Raw genomic sequence first — 21,671 nt, forward strand, 5'->3', positions numbered from 1 at the left:
GTTTGCATTCTCTTTCCCTCCTTATTGTTTACTACAACTTTATTAGATTGTAAGCCTATGCGGCAGGGTCTTGCTATTTACTGTGTAATCTGTACAGCACCATGTACATTGATGGTACATTAAATAAATAATAATAATAATAATAATAATAATAATATATGTAGGTGGACTGATACTCTGGTATCAGTTTTGCTTTCCTTGTATCACACAGATTTGCTGTTTCCCTTCACTATCCTGTTCTAACATTTTCTTTAATAAACTTTAATTGGAATATCGGATTAGTCTGGATTCCTAATTACACTTTCAAGGGCTGTTTTGTTGCCCTCCCCCTGATGCCTAAACTGTTTGGGTTATATTGAATTGCACTTTCCCATCCTGGCATTTTGGACTTCAACTCCCATCTGCTCCAGCCAGCATGACCAATGGTCAGGAATGCTGGGAGCTATAGTCCCAAACACCTGGGAAATCATGAGGTTAAGGAAGGCTGCTTGATTGAATAAGCCTGGGAGGCAGAGAAGGGCAGGAAGGATGGATGGGCTCTTGGGCTAAGTGCTTGGCCAACGGAGACAGGAGCATAGCTGGCTGTCTTCCTGCTCCCAAGTAAACACTCTGGAAGTCGGAAGGAGACCCACTCATCGTCTGACTTGGGTTAACTAGGGAGTGGGTGGTAGCTTGGAAGAGAGAGCTCTTGAAGCAGATGGTGCATTGTCAGCAAGCTACCTCGCAAGGCTGGTGCCGGAACAGCTGCTTGCCGTCGTGACAAGGGCCTTCATGGTCCTGTAAGAAATTCTGGAGATGTGCGAGCGACAGAGGAACTTGGCTTGGATTTTGTTGATTTTTTTTATTTATTTATTTATTATTACATTTCTATACCACCCAATAGCCGGAGCTCTCTGGGCGGTTCACAAAAATTAAAAACATTTAAACTATAAAACAACAGTAAAAACCATAATATAAAATACAATATAAAAGCTCAACCAGATAAAACAGCAGCAATGCAAAATTACAAATTTAAAACACCAAGTTAAAATTTATTTATAGACTGTTAAAATGCTAGGAGAATAAAAAGGTCTTCACCTGGCATCTAAAAGCATATAATGTAGGTGCCAAGCGAACCTCCTTAGGGAGCTCATTCCACAGCTGGGGTGCCACAGCAGAGAAGGCCCTCCTCCTGGTATCCACCTGCCTCACTTCCTTTGGCAGGGGCTCGCGGAGAAGGACCCCTGAGGATGACCTTAGGGTCCGGGCAGGTACATATGTTCCTTCAAATAACCTGGCTCCAAGCCGTGTACGGCTTTGAATGTTAGTACCAGCCCATTGAATTGAGCCCAGACCTAGACTGGCAGCCAATGAAGTTGTAGAAGGACTGGCTTGATGTGATCTCACCGGCCAGTCCCTGTTAGTAAACGTGCTGCCTGTTTTGTACCAGTTGAAGTTTCCGGACCATTTTCAAAGGCAGCCCCACGTATAACGCATTGCAGTAATCCAAATGAGAGGTTATCAGAGCATGGATAACTGTAGCTAGGCTATCTCTGTCCAGATAAGGGCGCAGCTGGTATATCAACCTAAGCTGATAAAAGGTGCTCTTTGCCACTGAGTTGATTGGAGTCTGAACATTGCCAGCGAAACTAGAATCTCTGCCAGGGAAAGGACAATTCTGAAAACAGAAGGAGGTGTGCCAACTATCTCTGTTCACACCTTAGAGGATTAGAAGTGTGCAGGAATGGCAGGGTTGCGTCTGCCACTTGCACCCCCTCTACCGCCGGCCTCCCCTTTCTGACGGGGAAAGTCTGCAGCGTGGGTGTAGCCATGTTCACCCTTTATGGAACAGCTTCTTCACGTGTGGTATTTTCAGTGCCAAGCGAAGGCTTCTGTAGTTCATCTTAACTGTTTTAAACAGTGCATGGAGTCCGGGCCCCTCAGTTTTATCATCTGTGTCTTCATTCTAGGGTTGCTGTAAGTTTTTATAGTCTAAATAGTTGTTTTGAATTGGTTTTTGCGTTTCTTTTTGTAAGCCTCCCAGAGAACTTTTTATGTTATGGGGTGGCATACAAATGGCATATATGATGTATTTTGTTTATTTATTTTTTTTGCACACCAATGTTCACACTGCTCAAATGTAGAATTTGGATCATTCATAGAATTCAGCTTTTTGAGAATCTGACCTTTTGTGTTCAGTCAATATAACTGTGAAGATGAACATGAAGGTATAATAATATAATAATAATAATATTTCATAGAATCATAGAATAGCAGAGTTGGAAGGGACCTACAAGGCCATCAAGTCCAACCCCCTGCTCAATGCAGGAATCCACCCTAAAGCATCCCTGACAGATGGTTGTCCAGCTGCCTCTTGAAGGCCTCTAGTGTGGGAGAGCCCACAACCTCCCTAGGGAACTGATTCCGTTGTCGTACTGCTCTAACAGTCAGGATGTTTTTTCCTGCTGTCCAGCTGGAATCTGGCTTCCTTTAACTTGAGCCCGTTATTCTGTGTCCTGCACTTTATTTATTACCCGTCTCTCCCTCTGGATCAAGGCGAGGAACAACATTAAATACAATATAATACATAAAACTAGTTAAAAGAGCATATAAAACCAATACAACATTGAAATAACAATCACAACATATTAAAATTCTTAGGTTTAAAAGACACCAGTACGCTGATGACACCCGACTCTACTACTCCTTTCCACCCGATTCCAAGGAAGCCGTTTCGGTGCTAAACCAGTGTCTGTCGGCAGTCATGGGCTGGATGAGGGCAAACAAATCGAAGCTTAATCCTGACAAGACAGAGGTGCTCTTGGTCAGTCGAAAGGCAGATCAGGGAATAGGGATTCAGCTTGTGCTGGGTGGGGTTACATTCCCCCTGAAGACACAAGTTCGCAGCTTTGGTGTACTTCTGGACTCAGCTCTGAGCCTGGATGCCCAGGTTTCGGCGGTGGCCAGGAGTGCATTTGCACAGTTAAAGCTAGTGCGCCCAGCTGCGCCCGTTCCTTGAGATGTCGGACTTGGCCACGGTGACACATGCCTTAGTTACATCCCATTTGGAATACTTTAACACCCTCTACGTGGGGCTGCCTTTGAGGACTGTTCGGAAACTTCAGCTGGTTCAAAGAGCTGCAGTCAGATTGTTGACCGTGGCTGGTTACAAGGAGCACACAACTCCCCTGTCAAAACTGCTCCACTGGCTTCCAGTCTGTTTCCAGGCGCAATTCAAAGTGCTGGTTATGACCTATAATGCCCTATACGGTTCAGGTCCAGGTTATCTGAAAGATCGTATGCTCCCTTACAAGGCTGCCTGTGTTTTAAGATCTTCAGGAGAAGCCCTTTTCTCAGTCTCACGAACATCACAGGTGCACCTGGGAACGCGGGAGAGGGCCTTCTCGGTGGCTGCTACAAGACTCTGGAACTCCCTTCCCAGTGAGGCTAGGCTGGCTCCCTCTGTGCTACAGTTTTGGAGGCAGGCAAAAACTTTTCTGTTTCAGCGGCTTTTGGAACTACACTGGACCTGTGTTAATGTACTATCCTCCCAGAGTGCAGGACACGGAATAATGGGCTCAAGTTAAAGGAAGCCAGATTCCGGCTGGACATCAGGAAAAACTTCCTGACTGTTAGAGCAGTACGACAATGGAACCAGTGACCTAGGGAGGTTGTGGGCTCTCCCACACTAGAGGCATTCAAGAGGCAGCTGGACAACCATCTGTCAGGGATGCTTTTGGGTGGATTCCTGCATTGAGCAGGGGATTGGACTCGATGGTCTTGTAGGCCCCTTCCAACTCTGCTATTCTATGATTATTATTATTTATTTATATAGCACCATCAATGTACATGGTGCTGTACAGAGTAAAACAGTAAATAGCAAGACCCTGCCGCATAGGCTTACATTCTAATAAAATCATAATAAAACAATAAGGAGGGGAAGAGAATGCACCAAACAGGCACAGGGTAGGGTAAAACTAGCAGTATAAAGTCAGAACAAAATCAAGTTTTAAAAGCTTTAGGAAAAAGAAAAGTTTTTAGCTGAGCTTTAAAAGCTGCGATTGAACTTGTAGTTCTCAAATGTTCTGGAAGAGCGTTCCAGGCGTAAGGGGCAGCGGAAGAAAATGGACGAAGCCGAGCAAGGGAAGTAGAGACCCTTGGGCAGGTGAGAAACATGGCATCAGAGGAGCGAAGAGCACGAGCGGGTTCTATGATTCTATTGGATTCCCCCTTCCTCTTTTAATCGTCAAAGTTTTTTAAACATGTTTTTAATTTTAATGTATGTTTTATTCTATTTTAACTTTTGTAATTTATATTTATATGTTTTAATTGTACATGTTTTAATCTTGTAAACTGCCTTGAATCCCAGTACTGGGAAAAAGGCAGGATATTATTATTATTATTATTATTATTATTATTATTATTGTTGTTGTTGTTGTTGTTATGAAGAAGAAGAAGAAGAAGAAGAAGAAGAAGAAGAAGAAGAAGAAGAAGGCAAATCCTCAGGAATGTCAGTAGCCCCAGGCCTGGGGTTGGTGCACCAGGGCTTTGCCCCTCCTTGCGGCTAACAGAATTAAGCAAACTCGATAGAGATCCTGCTGAGCCTAATTCAGCCTTCCCCAAATGGGTACACTGGCTGGGGGATTATGGGAGTTGTAGTCCCCAGGTTGAGGAAGGCTGCATTAGAGGCAGATGAGTCAATGGGGAAATAGCTTATTCGACCAAGCAAAGCCTGCAGCTCTACAAATTATCCATTTCTGTAGCTCAGCTTCCTCGCAGTCAGTCCCTTTCTTTTCTTTTGAGCTTTTTTATGCTCGTGTTTTTATTTTTGAAAAGGCAGCGGGGGAAAGAAATTGGCTTTATCACTTGCAGAGAACTGAATGTACCCTGCTTTGGCACAGATGTTATGTACTTCCTGCAGGCAGGGAAGGAAGCAGCTGTCTTCCTGGTTTTTAGGGTGACCCTCATGGTCCTTTCACCCCGTTGAGCTGTCAGGGAGGCAGCGCGGGATTGGGGGGTGTTGTCGGGGGTGGGGGGGGCGGGGGGAGACCCAGAAGGCCAGGCTGGAATGTGGAGAAGGGCCGGCGAAAGAGCCAGAAGGTGGGAAAAGCTGCTTCTGCAGTGATGTTTCAACACTAGCGCTGCAGCGAGAGTGGTGATAAAACCCACCAAGGGTGTAAGCTCTTTCGGAAGTGTTTGCAATAGCACTTCCAATGGGGAGATTACTTTAAACGCCGGGACGCAGAACCATCCGTACACCGAAAACGATGTCCCCATCAGCGCTCTTGTCTTCAAAGCTCTGCACAGTGAAAGAGCTGACTCTGGCTTTATAGTAAATGTGCAGTTACTGCTCCACGTGTCGAGCCGCGTGCTCCTGGTGGGATCTATGCTTGTGTCGTGCGGCGGGCTTGCGCGTTGTTTTAGCCTCGGAGAACGGAGAGATGGGAATGATTTGGCTTTCTCAATTAGAACGTTTAAAACAACGTCTGGATTAGAGCCGTTAGAGTGACAGCCCAAACTTCTCGCATTTAATGGCATTTCCCTCTAGGTTGGGAGCGGGCAGGAGAATCGCGTGCTTTGTTGCACGTGCTCCACCCCTGCCGCGGGCTAACTGTTAACCCACCAGGTTAACTATTACATCAGAGCCTCGGTTAACACTTGCTGGAATCTCCGTTTAACCATGGCTTGAATCTGAACGCGGTATCAAACCCAAGGCCTGAATAGTTTAGCTTCCTGTTCACGCAGTGGACAACCAGCCGCCTGCAAGAAGCCCAGAGGTAGGACATGAGTGCAACAGCATCCTTGTGCGCATGATCCCCGGCAACTGGTGCACATAGGCGTACTGCATCTGATATTGGAAGTAGCATATAGATAGTAGCCATTGATATCCTTCTCCTCCATGGATTTGTCTAATGAGTGAAGTTAATTTCAGATACGTTGAATGTCTCACTTGTTCTTTATTCCAGTGGTTTTAACATTAAGATGTTATGTAGAACAGGTTTGTCTTAATTGTGTCCTGCTCCACAAGAGCATAACGTACCTGCACATCGCAGCTGCCGCACTGGCCATCCACCGCATGGAAGCCGTTTGAGCAGCCCCCTGCTTGGGAGACATCATGTTGTAAGGCTCTGTTCTGAGTAGTTGTGACTTGGTTGCCAAAGGTTTTGGTGACGGGGGAATGTGCCCATGCCCCCGTATTGCCTGCCTGCAACCTAGCACCTAATCCTCAATGCTGTTTAACATCTACATGAAACCACTGGCAGAGATCATCCGAAGGCATGGGGCGGGGTGCTATCAGTATGCTGATGACACCCAAATATATTTCTCTATGCCTTCGACAACAGCGTCAGCTAAGGATGGTGTGTCTCCTCTGAATGAATGCTTGGAGGTGGTAATGGGCTGGATGAGGAAAAACAAACTGAAGCTGAATCCAGACAAAACAGAGGTGCTTGCTGTCAAGGGCTCTGACCTAGGTTTGGAGGTGTGTCAACCGGTTCTGGATGGGGCTACCCTCCCCCTGAAAGACTGTGTTCGCAGTTTGGGGGTGCTCCTGGATCCGTCGCTCCGAATGACAGCCAGATAAACGCGAGGGCCAGGAGTGTCTACTATCGTCTTCAGCTGATACGCCAGCTGCGCCCTTTCCTAAATTCAGAAGACCTAAAGACAGTTGTGCACGCACTGCTAACCTCAAAGCTTGACTTCTGCAATGCACTCTACATAGGGCTACCATTGTACCTAGTTCGGAAATGTCAACTAGTTCAAAATATGGCAGCCAGGTTGGTCACCAGTACATCTAGGGGTGACTATATAACCCCAACATTAAAATCACTCCACTGGCTGCCGATTACAGTCCGTCCCGCACACTCAGGTCCTCTGGGGAGAACGTACTTCAGTCAGCTAAAACTAGGCTGACATCAGTTTCCCAGAGGACCGTTTCTTCTGTCGCCCCTGGATTATGGAACGGCCTGCTGGAGGAGATTCATAATATTAACTCCCTCTGTGATTTTAAGGCAGCTTTAAAGACTAGCCTTTTCCGGCAGGCCTACCCAGATTAATGTAAAATCAAGAATTTTTAAAAGATGTGTTGATTCCTGCACTAATGTTGTTCCCTGCCTCGATCCAAAGGGAGAGGCGGGTAATAAATAAATAAATAAATAAATATATTATTATTATTATTATTATTATTATTTAGCACCCCTCTTCGCCCACCTGGCATGGCTGGTACAGCTGGATCAGCACGGCAGAAGGAATTGCGTTATTAATTTTACTTCCATTATTGTTTGTGGTGAAAAGGCTTTTGCAATTAAATGACTAAGTAGCTATACGTACACGTTTCCCTCGGCTTTAATTGTGATCCAGGCGACTGCCTCAAAATTCACTTTGGATTGCTGGCAGCCGTTTCTGCATTGCTGTTTTGCAGGAATGCTTCAGGACGCTGGGCGTTCTGATACATGATGTTCATGCGATCCTTTGTTTGACACATTGCTGAACATTCCCATCCAGTTTGCTTATGTCCTTTGTCATTTTGTTTTTCTAGGCCAGAAATGTGCATACCGGGGAGCTGGCTGCAGTAAAAATTATCAAGCTAGAACCAGGTGAGCACTTATCTGCCTTTTATACATGCTTGCAATAGATTTGTTCCCTTAACAACCTGCCCATCGCACGCTTATTCCCAAAGAGTCCAGAACTGTTTCCCCTTTACCCGCGTTTTATCCCCACAACAACCTTGTGAGGTAGGACAAGATGATGATAGGCAGTGACTGGTCAGAAGTCTTACAGAAGTTTCAGGGCTGCCTCTCCCTTCCTAGTTCCGGCGTTCTGGGCATTGTGACGCTCTTTGCGAGATGCGTTAGGCTGAGAGATAGTGCCATTCAAAGCCCCGCAGCTGAGCAGGTAGCTAGACCTAGAGATTACTGGCTCCTCTCTACTTGGCCCTTGTTAGGCCTCATCTAGAGTATTGCGTCCAGTTCTGGGCTCCACAATTCAAGAAGGACGCAGACAAACTGGAGCGTGTTCAGAGGAGGGCAACCAGGATGATCAGGGCTCTGGAAACAAAGCCCTATGAAGAGAGACTGAAAGAACTGGGCCTGTTTAGCCTGGAGAAGAGAAGATTGAGGGGAGACATGATAGCACTCTTCAAATACTTAAAAGGTTGTCACACAGAGGAGGGCCAGGATCTCTTCTCGATCCTCCCAGAGTGCAGGACACGGAATAATGGGCTCAAGTTAAAGGAGGCCAGATTCCAGCTGGACATCAGGAAAAACTTCCTGACTGTTAGAGCAGTACGACAATGGAACCAGTGACCTAGGGAGGTTGTGGGCTCTCCCACACTAGAGGCCTTCAAGAGGCTGCTGGACAGCCATTTGTCAGGGATGCTTTAGGGTGGATTCCTGCATTGGAGCAGGGGGTTGGACTCGATGGCCTTGTAGGCCCCTTCCCACTCTGCTATTCTATGATTCTGTGATGTGAAGTTACGGAAAAATCCAGGGGGTAATGGTCCCCACCCCTGTTTTTTTCCAAAGCCTTTTTTAGTTTTTTCTGAAAAATTGAAAAAAATGAAGAAAAAATTGATTATGGGATAAGAACATAAGAAGAGCCCTGATGCTGGATCAGACCAAGGGTCCATCTAGTCCAGCACTCTGTTCGCACAGGGGCCGACCAGCCATCGGCCAGGGATGAACAAGCAGGATATGGTGCAACAGCACCCTCCCACCCATGTTCCCCAGCAACTGGTGCGCACAGGCTCACTGCCTCGATTACTGGAGATAGCACACAACCATCAAGGGCTAGTAGCCATGGCTAGCCGTTGCCTCCAGGAATTTATCCAACCCCCTCTTAAAGCCATCCAAATTGGTGGCCATCATGCTTTTAGATCTTTGCACTGTTTTATCCCTCTTCTTTGTTATAATCTTTGGTTTTATCATGTGCTGTGTTTGTCTTATTTTATTATCGTTGTATGATGTTACTTTGTATTTTATATTTTTGATTAGTACCTCACCCAGAGAAGTTCAGTTCTTGGGTGGTTTAAATAAATAAACATTTAGAGCTGAAAAGGGTTCCAGAGTGTAATAGAAACAGAGAAGACAAAGACCGATTCCTGCTGTCATACTTAACATCCAAAAGACACAGCACGAAGGAAAAAGGGAACGAGGAGGGTGGAGAAAAACAGGCAGATTCAAGCAGCAGTTCATGACATTGCCAAGGTCTTACAGTGACCAGCTGGAACAGGGGTGGGCAATTTCAGGCTGCTGCTAGTCTGAGGAGGCAGGTCTGTGTTAGATGGACCAGTGGTGTAACCCAGGATGGTGCAGAAGGTAGATCTCCGAATGTTTTGGACTTCAACTCCCAGAAGCCCCGACCAGCATGGCCAACAGCCAGGAATCCTGGGAGCTGAAGTCCAAAACATCTGGAGATCTACCTTCTGCCCCATCCGTCTAAGGCAGCTTCCAGTCTTTGTAAGACAGTGATTACTCCTGAAGGTAATTTGCTAACTGATGTGTTTGCTATTCCCCATAGAGGTATTTTTTCCCCTACAGTCTTTCCATACAAACACCTTTGCCCAATGAAAATGGTTCCTTCCACACCAGCCAACCTGTTAATCAACACCTTTGGGGGATATTTTTAAAGACCCTGTTGGGGCACTTCCACACGTTGTACTGAGGCCGCTTCCATGCGGCCCCAGTGCACCCCGAAAACAATCGTGTAACTTGCCTGTAAAAGAGACGAGGAAGAAGCGTCTCTTTTACAGGCTCCGCTCTCCACCTCGCCTTCTTCTGCCGAGCTCTCCGAGCCGGCCGGCCGGCGAGGAGGGAGTTGGGTGGCGGCGCCGGCAAGGACGCTTCTTCCTCGTCTCTTTTACAGGCAAGTTACACGATCGTTTTCGGGGTGCACTGGGGGCGGATGGAAGCGCCCTGAGTACGACGTGTGGAAGTGCCCCTGGAGTGCTGCCTCTCTGCTGTTCCAGGTGATGTCGTCATCCGAGATGCCGTCCCCGATGCTCTCGCCTTGCTTCTTCGGCTTCTTTCTACCTTGTTAAACCTTTAACTCTACCTCCAAGGTTTTGCTCGCGCTGTACAATGAAGCAGTGCACCATTCAAAGCAATCAGAGATGAATAGGGCCTGCCTGGGCATAACAGTGCCGTTGTAAACATTTGCTGCGAAATCATCCTTAAAAGCATGCCGAAGGGCCTTGCTAGACTCCGGCCGAATTTGCAGTCCCAGGGAGCTGATGGAGTCATGAAAGAGGTTGAGCCGAGAAGCTCTCAGAACTAAGTGAGGGGCGCTGGGGTGCGCCATGTCGGGAACAAAAGTACGTGTGACCTTAAAGGCTGGGGGTTGTGGCAGACGGTTCACTGAAAATGCTGACCCAGTGCTGTAAAGGAGGCAAATTCCATGTTAGGCATCATTAGGAAAGGAATTGAAAATCATAGAATCATAGAATAGCAGAGTGGGAAGGGACCTACAAGGCCATCGAGTCCAACCCCCTGCTCAGTGCAGGAATCCACCCTACAGCATCCCTGACAGATGGCTGTCCAGCTGCCTCTTGAAGGCCTCTAGTGTGGGAGAGAGCCCACAACCTCACCAGGCAACTGATTCCATTGTTGTACTGCTCTAACAGTCAGGACGTTTTTCCTGATGTCCAGCTGCAATCTGGCTTCCTTTAACTTGAGCCCGTTATTCCGTATCCTGCACTCTGGGAGGATCGAGAAGAGATCCTGGCCCTCCTCTGTGTGACAACCTTGCAAGTATTTGAAGAGTGCTCTCATGTCTCCCCTCAGTCTTCTCTTCTCCAGGCTAAACAGGCCCAGTTCTTTCAGTCTCTCCTCACAGGGCTTTGTTTCCAGACCCCTGATCATCCTGGTTGCCCTCCTCTGAACCCGCTCCAGCTTGTCTGCGTCCTTCTTGAATTGTGGAGCCCAGAACTGGACGCAATACTCTAGATGAGGCCTAACCAGGGCCGAATAGAGAGGAACCAGTACCTCCCGTGATTTGGAAGCTCTACTTCTATTAATGCAGCCCAAAATAGCATTTGCCTTTCTTGCAGGCATATCACACTTTTGGCTCATATTCAGCTTGTGATCTACAACAATTCCAAGATCCTTCTCATTTGTATTTTAGAGCTGCCAAGATCATACCGCCCTTATGCAAAACTATGGTGCAACCATACTTGGAGTAAGGTGTGCACTTCCGGTTGCAGCACCCAAAAAAGATATTGTACAGTTGGAAAAAGTGTAGAAACCTATGAGGAAGCTTACGCATGTTATGCATGGTGTGGAGAAAATGGATAGGGAGGCATTTTTCTCCCTCTTTCATAATACTAGAACCCGGAATTATCCGATGAAGCTGATTGGTGGGAGATTAAACATAATTATTTAGTATTGCATTTATATCCCACCTTTTTTCCTCCAAGGAACCCAAGGTGGCACACACAATCCTCTCCATTTTTATCTTCACAACAGCAACCCTGCGAGGTAGGCTGGGCCCAAAGTCACCCAGTGGGTTTCCATGGCTGAGTGGGGACTAGAACCCGGATCTCCCAACTCCAAGTCCAACACTTTAGCCACTATGCCACACTACAGCATTCACTTCCACAATATCTGGCAACGGCTACCAACTTATATGGCTTTAAAAGGTGATTGATCAAATTCCTAGAGGAGGCTATCACTGGCGACTAGTCCTGATGGCTCTAGGCAGAGGCAGTATGCCTATGTGCACCAGTTGCTGGGGAACATGGGTGGGAGGGTGCTGTTCCACTTCCACTCATGTCCTGCATGTGTGAACAGAATTCTGGATTCGGTGGCCTTTGGTTGGATCCAGCACGGCTCTTCTGGCGTTCTTAGCCCTGCCCATCCACTGAATTTCTTCACTCCTGCTTGGACATTCCCAGTCTCTTAGCTGGATTCTGTTTTTACAGCAGGAATGTCTTTGTGATGTTTCCGTGATAATGAAAAGATGAAATAAAAGCTGTTCCCAGTCCCCGCTCTGCTAAACTCCCTGTTCCGTCTGGCGTTTGAGGGTTGCCTGTAGCTTCTGTTCCGTTCTGGAGCTGTGGCTGCTATTTACGATTTCCCAGCCTGAATCTGAGCCGAGGGGGGCGCTCAGTCTTGTGCTGAAGGGGGCTGGTATCTCAGCTGCGGAGCTTTGCTGCGGGGATGATTTAGGAAGGCAGGCTAGAGTGAGATGGAAGCTTTTTGCATGCGGTCAGAGGGCCTTATCTGCACTAGCGCACAGCTGCAGGGCTCTCTTCTGCTTTCACACGTGGGATTCAGAACTTCCGTTTCCAGGGCTTGTGGCTTCTTCTGAACAGACCTGAACAGCCTCGCTTCCCCGGCACCCCAGATTTTAGAAAGCACGGGCATGCAAGCACATCTCCACCTCCAGAGCGTTATTGCTTTATACAGCGGCATCAACGTAGACAGAATCTTACAGAGCTCCATAGGCAGGATTAGAGGGTTCCCTACCCCAAAGGGGGCTTGCAGCCCCATATAGACAACAGGAGTAACAACAGAGGGAGGAAGGAAGTGGGGTGAATAGGGGAGCGGATGGAGCCTCACCCACTTTGCATGCAGAAAGTGCCAGCTTCAATCCCCTGTGAGATTCCCAGCATAGCTAATTCTTTCATTCTAAATAAAAAAAATATTGATCTAAAGCAGCCTTCCTCAACCTGGGGCGCTTCAGATGTGTTGGACTGCATCTCCCAGAATGCCCCAGCCAGCAGAGCTGGCTGGGGCATTCTGGGAGTTGTAGTCCTACACATCTGGAGCGCCCCAGGTTGAGGAAGGCTGATCTAAAGTATATTTTACTGATAGATATTTATGCTCAGTTCCCAACATGTGATTAGAGTCACCGTTGTGCATTCTTGACGACGACAACAGTAATACTTTTATTAGTATTTTAAAAATCAGAAGAGGCCAAACAGAGCAGGTCCAAGGATCTGGTTTTGTGCGTGTGTGTAATGCAACCGGTAGTGCTCTAAATCCCTTTTACATGTGTCTTCAATTATCTGGGTGTTGGCGGATATTCAGTTCATAAAGACTTGGGCAGAGACGTTTGCGTTTTCTACTTAGTTAAGCTGGGCCCCCGGGCCATAAGGGTGTTGGATTTGAATACCGAGATTGACAATTGTTAATGCTGATCTGAAATTAAGGCTACGGGGAATTTTTGCACTGTGCCTTGATAAAAGAATCCAACAAAAGAGAGCCAGTGTGGTGTAGTCTCTGTGTGTCTCCTCTGAATGAATGCTTGGAGGCGGTAATGGGCTGAATGAGGAAAAACAAATTGAAGCTGAATCCAGACAAAACAGAGGTGCTTGCTGTCAAGGGCTCTGACCTAGGTTTGGAGGTGTGTCAGCCAGTTCTGGATGGGGCTACACTCCCCGTGAAAGACTGTGTTCCCAGTTTGGGGGTGCTTCTGGATCCGTCGCTCCGAATGACAGCCCAGATAAATGTGACGGCCAGGAGTGCCTACTATCAGCTTCGGCCGATACGCCAGCTGCGCCCCTTCAGAGTCAGAAGACCTAAAGACGGTTGTGCACGCGCTGCTAACCTCAAGGCTTGACTTCTGCAATGCGCTCTACATAGGGCTACCCTTGTACCTAGTTCGGAAACGTCAACTAGTTCAAAATAGGGCAGCCAGGTTGGTCACCAGTACATCTAGGGGTGAGCATATTACCCCAACATTAAAATCACTCCACTGGCTGCCAATTAGTTTCCGGGAAAAGTACAAAGTGTTGGTCACTACCTTTAAAGCCCTACATGGTTTGGGTCCAGGCTACCTGCGGGATTGCCTTCTCCCATACAGTCTGCCTCGCACACTCAGGTCCTCTGGGGAGAACTTACTTCAGTCAGCCAAGACTAGGCTGACATCAGTTTCCCAGAGGACCTTTTCTTCTGTCACTCCTGGATTATGGAACGGCCTGCCGGAGGAGATTCGTAATATTAACTCCCTCTGTGATTTTAAGGCAGCTTTGAAGACTAGCCTTTTCCGGCAGGCCTATCCAGATCAATGTAAAATCAAGAATTTTTAAGATGTATTGATTCCCGTACTAATGTTGTTCCCCGCCTTGATCCAAAGGGAGAGGCGGGTAAAAAATAAATATATTGTTATTTATTATTATTATTAGTGGTTAGAGCAGTGCTTCCCAAACTTTTTCAGGTCACCGCCCCCTTGGTTCCACAAACTCATACCCAGTGCCCCCTACCCTACACTATAAAAATCATTATTCAGAATAGCGGTTTTCAACGACCCACTAAGGAAGATAATAACAATAAAACTGAATATTTATTCAAAATCCTCAGGCTTGCTGAGGGAGGGAGGGAAAAGGGAGCGGATGCCTCTGTTTTGCAGCCGGCATGACGGGGCACACCACGCAGGGTATGTCTCTTCATTAGCGTTTTGGTGCTTTTGAAACATTTCAATTAACTGTTAAAAGGACTCTTCTTAAACGGTATTAATACATGTGTGGATTCTTCCCCTATATGGCTTGGGACCAAACTACCTTCTGCCATAAAAATGTCCTTGGGTGTTAAGACCTTCTGGAGAGGCGCTTCTCGGAAAAGACCACCTCGAGCGCCCCCCTGCTGCCCCTTTGCCTCTTAATGCCCCCCTGCTGCCCCCTTGCCTCTTAATGCCCCCCTATGCAATCCCACCGCCCCCAAGGGGGCAGTACCGCCCACTTTGGGAACCACTGGGTTAGAGTGTTGGCTAGCTTGCCTCCGTAATTCCAGGGGTTGCTTAGCTGGCTAACAGCTTGATGAACTTTTTGGGCTGACCCAGCATGAAAATGTTTAAAGCTCCCACGTTCACTTTGGAATTAATTGGAAACAGGACAAAAACATAAACACAGGAGGCTAGCCCTCATTGTTTAAAACACACACACACACATGGCAGAAGATACTGTCAAAAGTTCAGAAGCAAAGAGGCAAAATTTCCAATTCAGTTTGCAGGGTTTGGCTGAGGGTTTTTTCTTGTTGTTGTTTTGGATTTGAGAGCCACCGGATTTTGAATAGGGCCATTGTGCACGAAGACGCTGTGCGCGCGCGCTCTGACAGGAGTTTGCCATCCGCTGCCTGCCTCAGAGTGACGTGCAGATGTTGTTGTGCTCAAAAGATGCAGATTGGAAGTGATCCCTCTCCCGATCGATTGATTTGCTTGTTGCAAGGCCATGATCTGAGTGGCTTTTTGCTTGCTGGGTTGTCGCTGCTGCTTCGCGCACGCCCCCCCCCCCCCATTTTGTCCCTTTTTTATGCGGGGGTGTGGGGAGGTTAGTGGCCGCAACCCAGTCCAAGCGTTTCAGGCTCTGCCCTGGCACCGGCTCAAAAGCTGTTTTCAATTTTCCCTTTCCACGCTTGTTGACTGTTGATCTTGTCCTGGTATTTTGCTTCAGAAGGCGCTTCTAATTGGTGGGAGACAGAAGTCGGGGGAGCTGGGCTTCCTGTAGCTGCTAAGGCGGACACAAGGGAGCCAACTGGGTGGAAGGGGCCTTGCGTCTCCCGTCCTGAACACGGCCAGGGATGGCGGCAAGGCCGTGGCCGGGCAGGCCGCACTACCTGCCTGGGGTCCCCTGGCATACAGCAGAGGTGTTGAACCTCAGGCCCGTGGGCCAGATTCAGCCCACTCGGGGTCCCAACGTGGCCCTCCAGGTTCCTCGGATGGCTACGGCCCTTTGCCCTGATGGTTCCCCAGCTTTTGCAGTTTTTCACCCCTTTCTAAAAGTCACTGGAAGTAAGAGATTTAAGCTGAAAGAGGCTGCTGTTTCTAACCCACTGCCCTCCGCTGGAATGTGCCCCCCCGCTCTCCCACCCTAGAGGCCTTCAAGAGGCAGCTGGACAAACATCTGTCGGGGATGCTTTAGGGTGGATTCCTGCCTTGAGAAGGGGGTTGGACTCAATGGCCTTAGAGGCCCCTTCCAACTCTGCTGTTCTATGATTCTATGAAATACTTAAAAGGTTGTCACACAGAGGAGGGCCAGGATCTTTTCTCGATCCTCCCAGAGTGTAGGACACGGAATAAAGGGCTCAAGTTAAAGGAAGCCAGATTCCAGCTGGACATCAGGAAAAACTTCCTGACTGTTAGAGCAGTGTGACAATGGAACCAGTTCCCTAGGGAGGTGGTGGGCTCTCCCACACTAGAGGCCTTCAAGAGGCAGCTGGGTGGATTCCTGCATTGAGCAGGGGGTTGGACTGGATGGCCTTGTAGGCCCCTTCCAATTCTGCTATTCTATGATTCTATGAAACAGAATTTGGTCTGAAAGTGCTTCGACGTCCCCCGTGCACAGAATTTGAGGGACCCTTCCCCCGGCCCCCAACCTGGTGCCCTCCAGATGTGTTAAGACTACAATTTCCATAATCCCCCAGCCTCTTCTAATCCGAGAACGTGGGGAGGGGCACCTAGGCCAGTCTGAGCATTTGCCCGTCCAGCCCCATTTCGTCTACTCCGTCTAACAGCAGCTCTCCAGGGCCTCAAGCAGAGTGTTTCCCCATGACTTCGTGAGAAGAGCATCAACGCAGCCAGAGGCCCGCTTCCATCACTGCCCCCCACCAGCTGTCTCTTGCCCTGCCCCCTCCCTCCTGTTGTTCCCAATGCCTGCCCAATGGAGGCACGCTGCTCTAGTACTGGAGGTAATCTGTAGCCACATAGAATCATAGAATCGCAGAGTTGGAAGGGGCCTACAAGGCCATCGAGTCCAACCCCCTGCTCAGTGCAGGAATCCACCCTAAAGCATCCCTGACAGAGGGTTGTCCAGTTGCCTCTTGAAGGCCTCTAGTGTGAGAGAGCCCACCACCTCCCTAGGTCACTCATTCCATTGCCGTACTGCTCTAACAGTCAGGAAGTTTTTCCTGATGTCCAGCTGGAATCTGGCTTCCTTTAACTTGAGCCCGTTATTCCGTGTCCTGCACTCTGGGAGGACCAAGAAGAGATCCCGGCCCTCCTCTGTGTGACAACCTTTTAAGTATTTGAAGAGTGCTCTCATGTCTCCCCTCCATCTTCTCTTCTCCAGGCTAAACATGCCCAGTTCTTTCAGTCTCTCTTCATAGGGCTTTGTTTCCAGACCTCTGATCATCCTGGTTGCCCTCCTCTGAACCCACTCCGGCTTGTCTGCGTCCTTCTTGAATTGTGGAGCCCAGAACTGGACGCAATACTCTAGATGAGGCCTCACCAGAGCTGAATAGAGAGGAACCAGCTCCTTGCATAGCCAGACCGTTCGCTCATAAAACGAGCAGGAGGAGATATAGCCAGTAGGCATCATAAGATGTTCTCAGCCCGCTGTGACCTGAGCGCATTCTTCCGCCACCGCAGCGCTCAAGGCTGCCGGGGCCGGCCCTCTGCTTCTGCGGCCCTTTTCGAAGGGATTTAGCCTTGGTTCAGTGCCACAGCTCTGGCAATATTTTGTTAATAATTGTGCATGTATTTTGGGATGCATTTTCAAGCTCTTTTTGTTCCCTGCTCCTTCCTTCCCCCACATTTCACATTCACAAACCAATCGAACCTTTATACACCTGGACTGGAGCCACCGTTCTGCCTCCCCCGTGCCTCCCCTAGACCAAATAAAAAGTCCAAGTGCGCCCGTTCCTAGAGATGTCGGACTTGGCCACGGTGACACATGCCTTTGTTACATCCCGATTGGATTACTGTAACGCCCTCTACGTGGGGCTGCCTTTCAAATCACTTTATTACGGTCCGAGACCAGCACAACATTAATCCAGCCACAGCAACTATACAAAGTAGTACAGATCCTTAGTTCTCATCTCCCAGAGATTTAACAGTCCTCCGAGGTTAATAGGTTATGGCATGTCCTCATAGCCAAGTGACAGAATTTGGCAACCTTATACGTAACTGAGGGGTTTCTATCAGCAAGGAGGAACTTGGTATAAAATTCTTTGGTGTTACCTGAAAAGTCCTGTAGTAGAGGATGGATTAAGCCTGACCGGGCCTCTGAGTAGAACGAGCAGTGTAAAAGCACATGAGAGGATGTCTCTATCTCACCTGAATCACATGGGCATAACCTTTGGGGGACTGGAATTCCTTGATATCTGCCTTCTGTGACCTTATTTATTTATTTTTATTTTTATTTATTGCACTTATATACCGCTCCCATAGCCAGGGCTCTCTGGGTTGTTTTGTTGTTTATTCGTTCAGTCGTTTCCGATTCTTCGTGACTTCATGGACCAGCCCACGCCAGAGCTTTCTGTCGGCCGTCGCCACCCCCAGCTCCCCCAAGGTTGAGTCCGTCAACTCCAGAATATCCTCCATCCATCTTGCCCTTGGTCGGCCCCTCTTCCTTTTGCCTTCCACTTTCCCTAGCATCAGCCTCTTCTCCAGGGTGTCCTGTCTTCTCATTATGTGGCCAAAGTACTTCAGTTTTGCCTTTAATACCATTCCCTCAAGTGAGCAGTCTGGCTTTATTTCCTGGAGTATGGACTGGTTTGATCTTCTTGCAGTCCAAGGCACTCTCAGAGTTTTCCTCCAACACCACAGCTCAAAAGCATCTATCTTCCTTCGCTCAGCTTTGTGTGTTAGTCTGCTGCAGCAAAACCGACAAAGAGTGTTGTGGCACTTTATAACACATTTACTCAGGCGTAAGTGGACTGTAGTTCACGAGAGTTTATGCCATAATAAACGTGTGAGTCTTTAACAGCCTTCCCTAATAAAAGGGAAGCACCATGTACATTGATGGTGCTATATAAATAATAATAATAATAATAATAATAATAATAATAATAATAATAATAAAGGTGGGCAATGTCCTTTCCATTGCTATAATTCAAGTCTTTTAGTCCTCAAGAGGCCCTCGGGCGTTCGTGTCAAGGAGGGCTGTGCGCTAAGAGAAATATTTGCCTCAGAACTCGCCTCCTTGGCTCAGATGGGGACTGCTTTGTCTCGGAGACTCGGTTTGACGCTGGTTTCACCTTGGATCTGAGCCAAGGCCTTGCATCGTTTTCTGAGCTGCCATGCCTTCTCCATTTCCTACAATGTTTTTTCCCCTCCCTTTGGTAGAATTAGACCATAGAATCCTAGAATCATAGAATAGCAGAGTTGGAAGGGGCCTACAAGGCCATCGAGCCCAACCCCCTGCTCAATGCAGGAATCCACCCTAAAGCATCCCTGACAGAGGGTTGTCCAGCTGCCTCTTGAAGGCCTCTAGCGTGGGAGAGCCCACAACCTCCCTCGGTAACTGGCTCCATTGTCGTACTGCTCTAACCATCAGGAATTTTTTCCTGATGACCAGCTGGAATCTGGCTTCCTTTAATTTGAGCCCGTTATTCCGTGTCCTGCACTCTGGGAGGATCAAGAAGAGATCCTGGCCCTCCTCTGTGTGACAGCCTTTCAAGTCCTTGAAGAGTGCTCTCATGTCTCCCCCCAATCTCCTCTTCTCCAGGCTAAACATGCCCAGTTCTTTCAGATGAAATTTGCAGGCAGAGTAACGACTTCTGAGTGAATGAAGCCTGCCAAATTTCAGACAAATAGCCCCCGTGGCATTTAAGGTTTGGTTTTTTTTTCAAAACTGAGATGAGGGGGTCCTTCTTTTAAGATGGCTGCTGCTGCTACCCAGACTGGGCATGACCTAAAAACAGAGAAAGTAACATTGCTGCCACCTCAGTGTGTTGTTATTTTCTCATGTGTTAATTCAAGAAAATGTAATCGACCAAAATTCAGATGATTAAGATGTCTTTAATCAGGGAAGATTCCCTCATTGTGATTTATAATCTGTTTTTCAGGAGATGACTTCTCATTGATACAGCAAGAAATCTATATGGTTAAGGAATGCAAACACTGTAACATTGTAGCGTACTTTGGAAGCTATCTCAGGTAAGGCCTCTTGCGTTATGTTTCATTACATAAACCTTATTTTCTGTGCCAACTTCCTGGAGAGACAGAAATTTTTTCTGCAAGCTTACCTTGGAAGGGTTTAGCTCCCCCAAACGTCTGGGCCTCCGAGTTTGCTCTCTGTTGCAAGATGAACAGCCATGAAGGTTTAATGCTGACAGCAGAAGCGTTTTCTTTGCTGTGATGTGACAGCGGTTAAATCTGTTTTCTCCGTAAACTTGAGGCAGCAGAGTTTTCATTCGTCTGGAATTCTGCGTTGTCTTGGCCAGATCTCTGGGAAAAGACCTCATTGAGCTCGTTCAGAAGACACCTTAAACCACGGCTTTAACCATGGTGGTTAAGCCAGAAAGCCAGGCCGTGTTCAGAGGACACCTTAAACCATGGCTTTAACCATGGCGGTTAAGACAGAAAGCCAGGCTGTGTTCAGAGGACACCATGGCTTTAACCATGGTGGTTAAGCCAGAAAGCCAGGCCGTGTTCAGAGGACACCTTAAACCATGGCTTTAACCATGGTGGTTAAGCCAGAAAGCCAGGCTGTGTTCAGAAGACACCTTAAAACATGGCTTTAACCATGGTGGTTAAGCCAGAAAGCCAGGCTGTGTTCAGAAGACACCTTAAACCATGGCTTTAACCATGGTGGTTAAGCCAGAAAGCCAGGCCGTGTTCACCACGGCTTTAACCATGGTGGTTAAGCCAGAAAGCTAGGCTGTGTTCAGAAGACACCTTAAACCATGGCTTTAACCATGGTGGTTAAGCCAGAAAGCCAGGCCGTGTTCAGAGGACACCATGGCTTTAACCATGGTGGTTAAGCCAGAAAGCCAGGCCGTGTTCAGAGGACACCTTAAACCATGGCTTTAACCATGGTGGTTAAGCCAGAAAGCCAGGCCGTGTTCAGAAGACACCATAAACCATGGCTTTAACCATGGTGGTTAAGCCAGAAAGCCAGGCCATGTTCAGAGGACACCTTAAACCATGGCTTTAACCACAGTAAACAAGTTTTTTTTCTTTATTCACCATGGTTAAAGCCATGGTTTAAGGTGTCCTCTGAACACAGCCATTGAATTTGATCTCCTGCCTGGTATGTGGGCTTTCAGGGCATCTGATTTTCTGAGCACTTGAAGAGGACAACTTTCTATAAGTGTTCGTACAGTTGGTGCCAAACTGGGCTGTATCCCAAGGGAAATCAAGGGGTCTGTGTTCTTACATCAAGGGTAGGCAACATTTTTGGGCCCATGGGCCCATTTGGCAATTTGAGAAACTGTCCTGGGTGTCACCACGAAATGGGTGCACTGTAGATGAAAATATCCACTTACAGCCACTTGCCATCCCCATTTCCTTAGAATGGCCCGGACGTGTTCATGGCAAATAGTGAATGGAGGGCTCCTTGGGAGCTGGTTAAGTGCTGCCTAGCTGGTCTTCTTCCAGCCGGTTGTCACACAGAGGAGGGCCAGGATCTCTTCTAGATCCTCCCAGAGTTCAGGGCATGAAATAACAGGCTCAAGTTAAAGGAAGCCAGATTCCAGCTGGACATCAGGAAAAACCTCCTGACTGTTAGAGCAGTACGACAATGGAATCAGTTACCTAGGGAGGTAGTGGGCTCTCCCACCCTAGAGGCCTTCAAGAGGCAGCTGGACAACCCTCTATCAGGGATGCTTTAGGGTGGATTCCTGCATTGAACAGGGTGTTGGACTCGATGGCCTTATAGGCCCCTCCCAACTCTTCTATTCTATGATTCTATGAGTCAGCCCAGCCAAGTGCTCGGCATTGAGCGTGTCCAAGGCCTCTGGAATGGCACATTTTCCAGAGGCCTCGGACATGCACTCCCCCCCCCCACGCCCATTGGGGTGTGAAAGGGCCTCTTAATG

At 47.9% G+C, this 21,671-nt stretch overlaps 1 protein-coding gene across 2 annotated transcripts in view; it reads left to right on the top strand.

The window, feature by feature from the left end:
* The window catches only part of MAP4K5 (mitogen-activated protein kinase kinase kinase kinase 5), a 132,850-nt gene that overhangs the window by 41,337 nt on the left and 69,842 nt on the right, over window positions 1-21,671 (top strand). For both annotated transcript variants that reach the window (XM_063118248.1, XM_063118250.1), the window contains exons 3-4: window positions 7,517-7,574; window positions 19,698-19,788. In XM_063118248.1, coding sequence (XP_062974318.1) covers window positions 7,517-7,574; window positions 19,698-19,788 — 149 coding nt within the window. The remainder of the gene's footprint in view (window positions 1-7,516; window positions 7,575-19,697; window positions 19,789-21,671) is intronic.

Source organism: Elgaria multicarinata, chromosome 2 (assembly GCF_023053635.1).
Source record: "Elgaria multicarinata webbii isolate HBS135686 ecotype San Diego chromosome 2, rElgMul1.1.pri, whole genome shotgun sequence".
Classification (NCBI taxonomy): domain Eukaryota; kingdom Metazoa; phylum Chordata; class Lepidosauria; order Squamata; family Anguidae; genus Elgaria; species Elgaria multicarinata.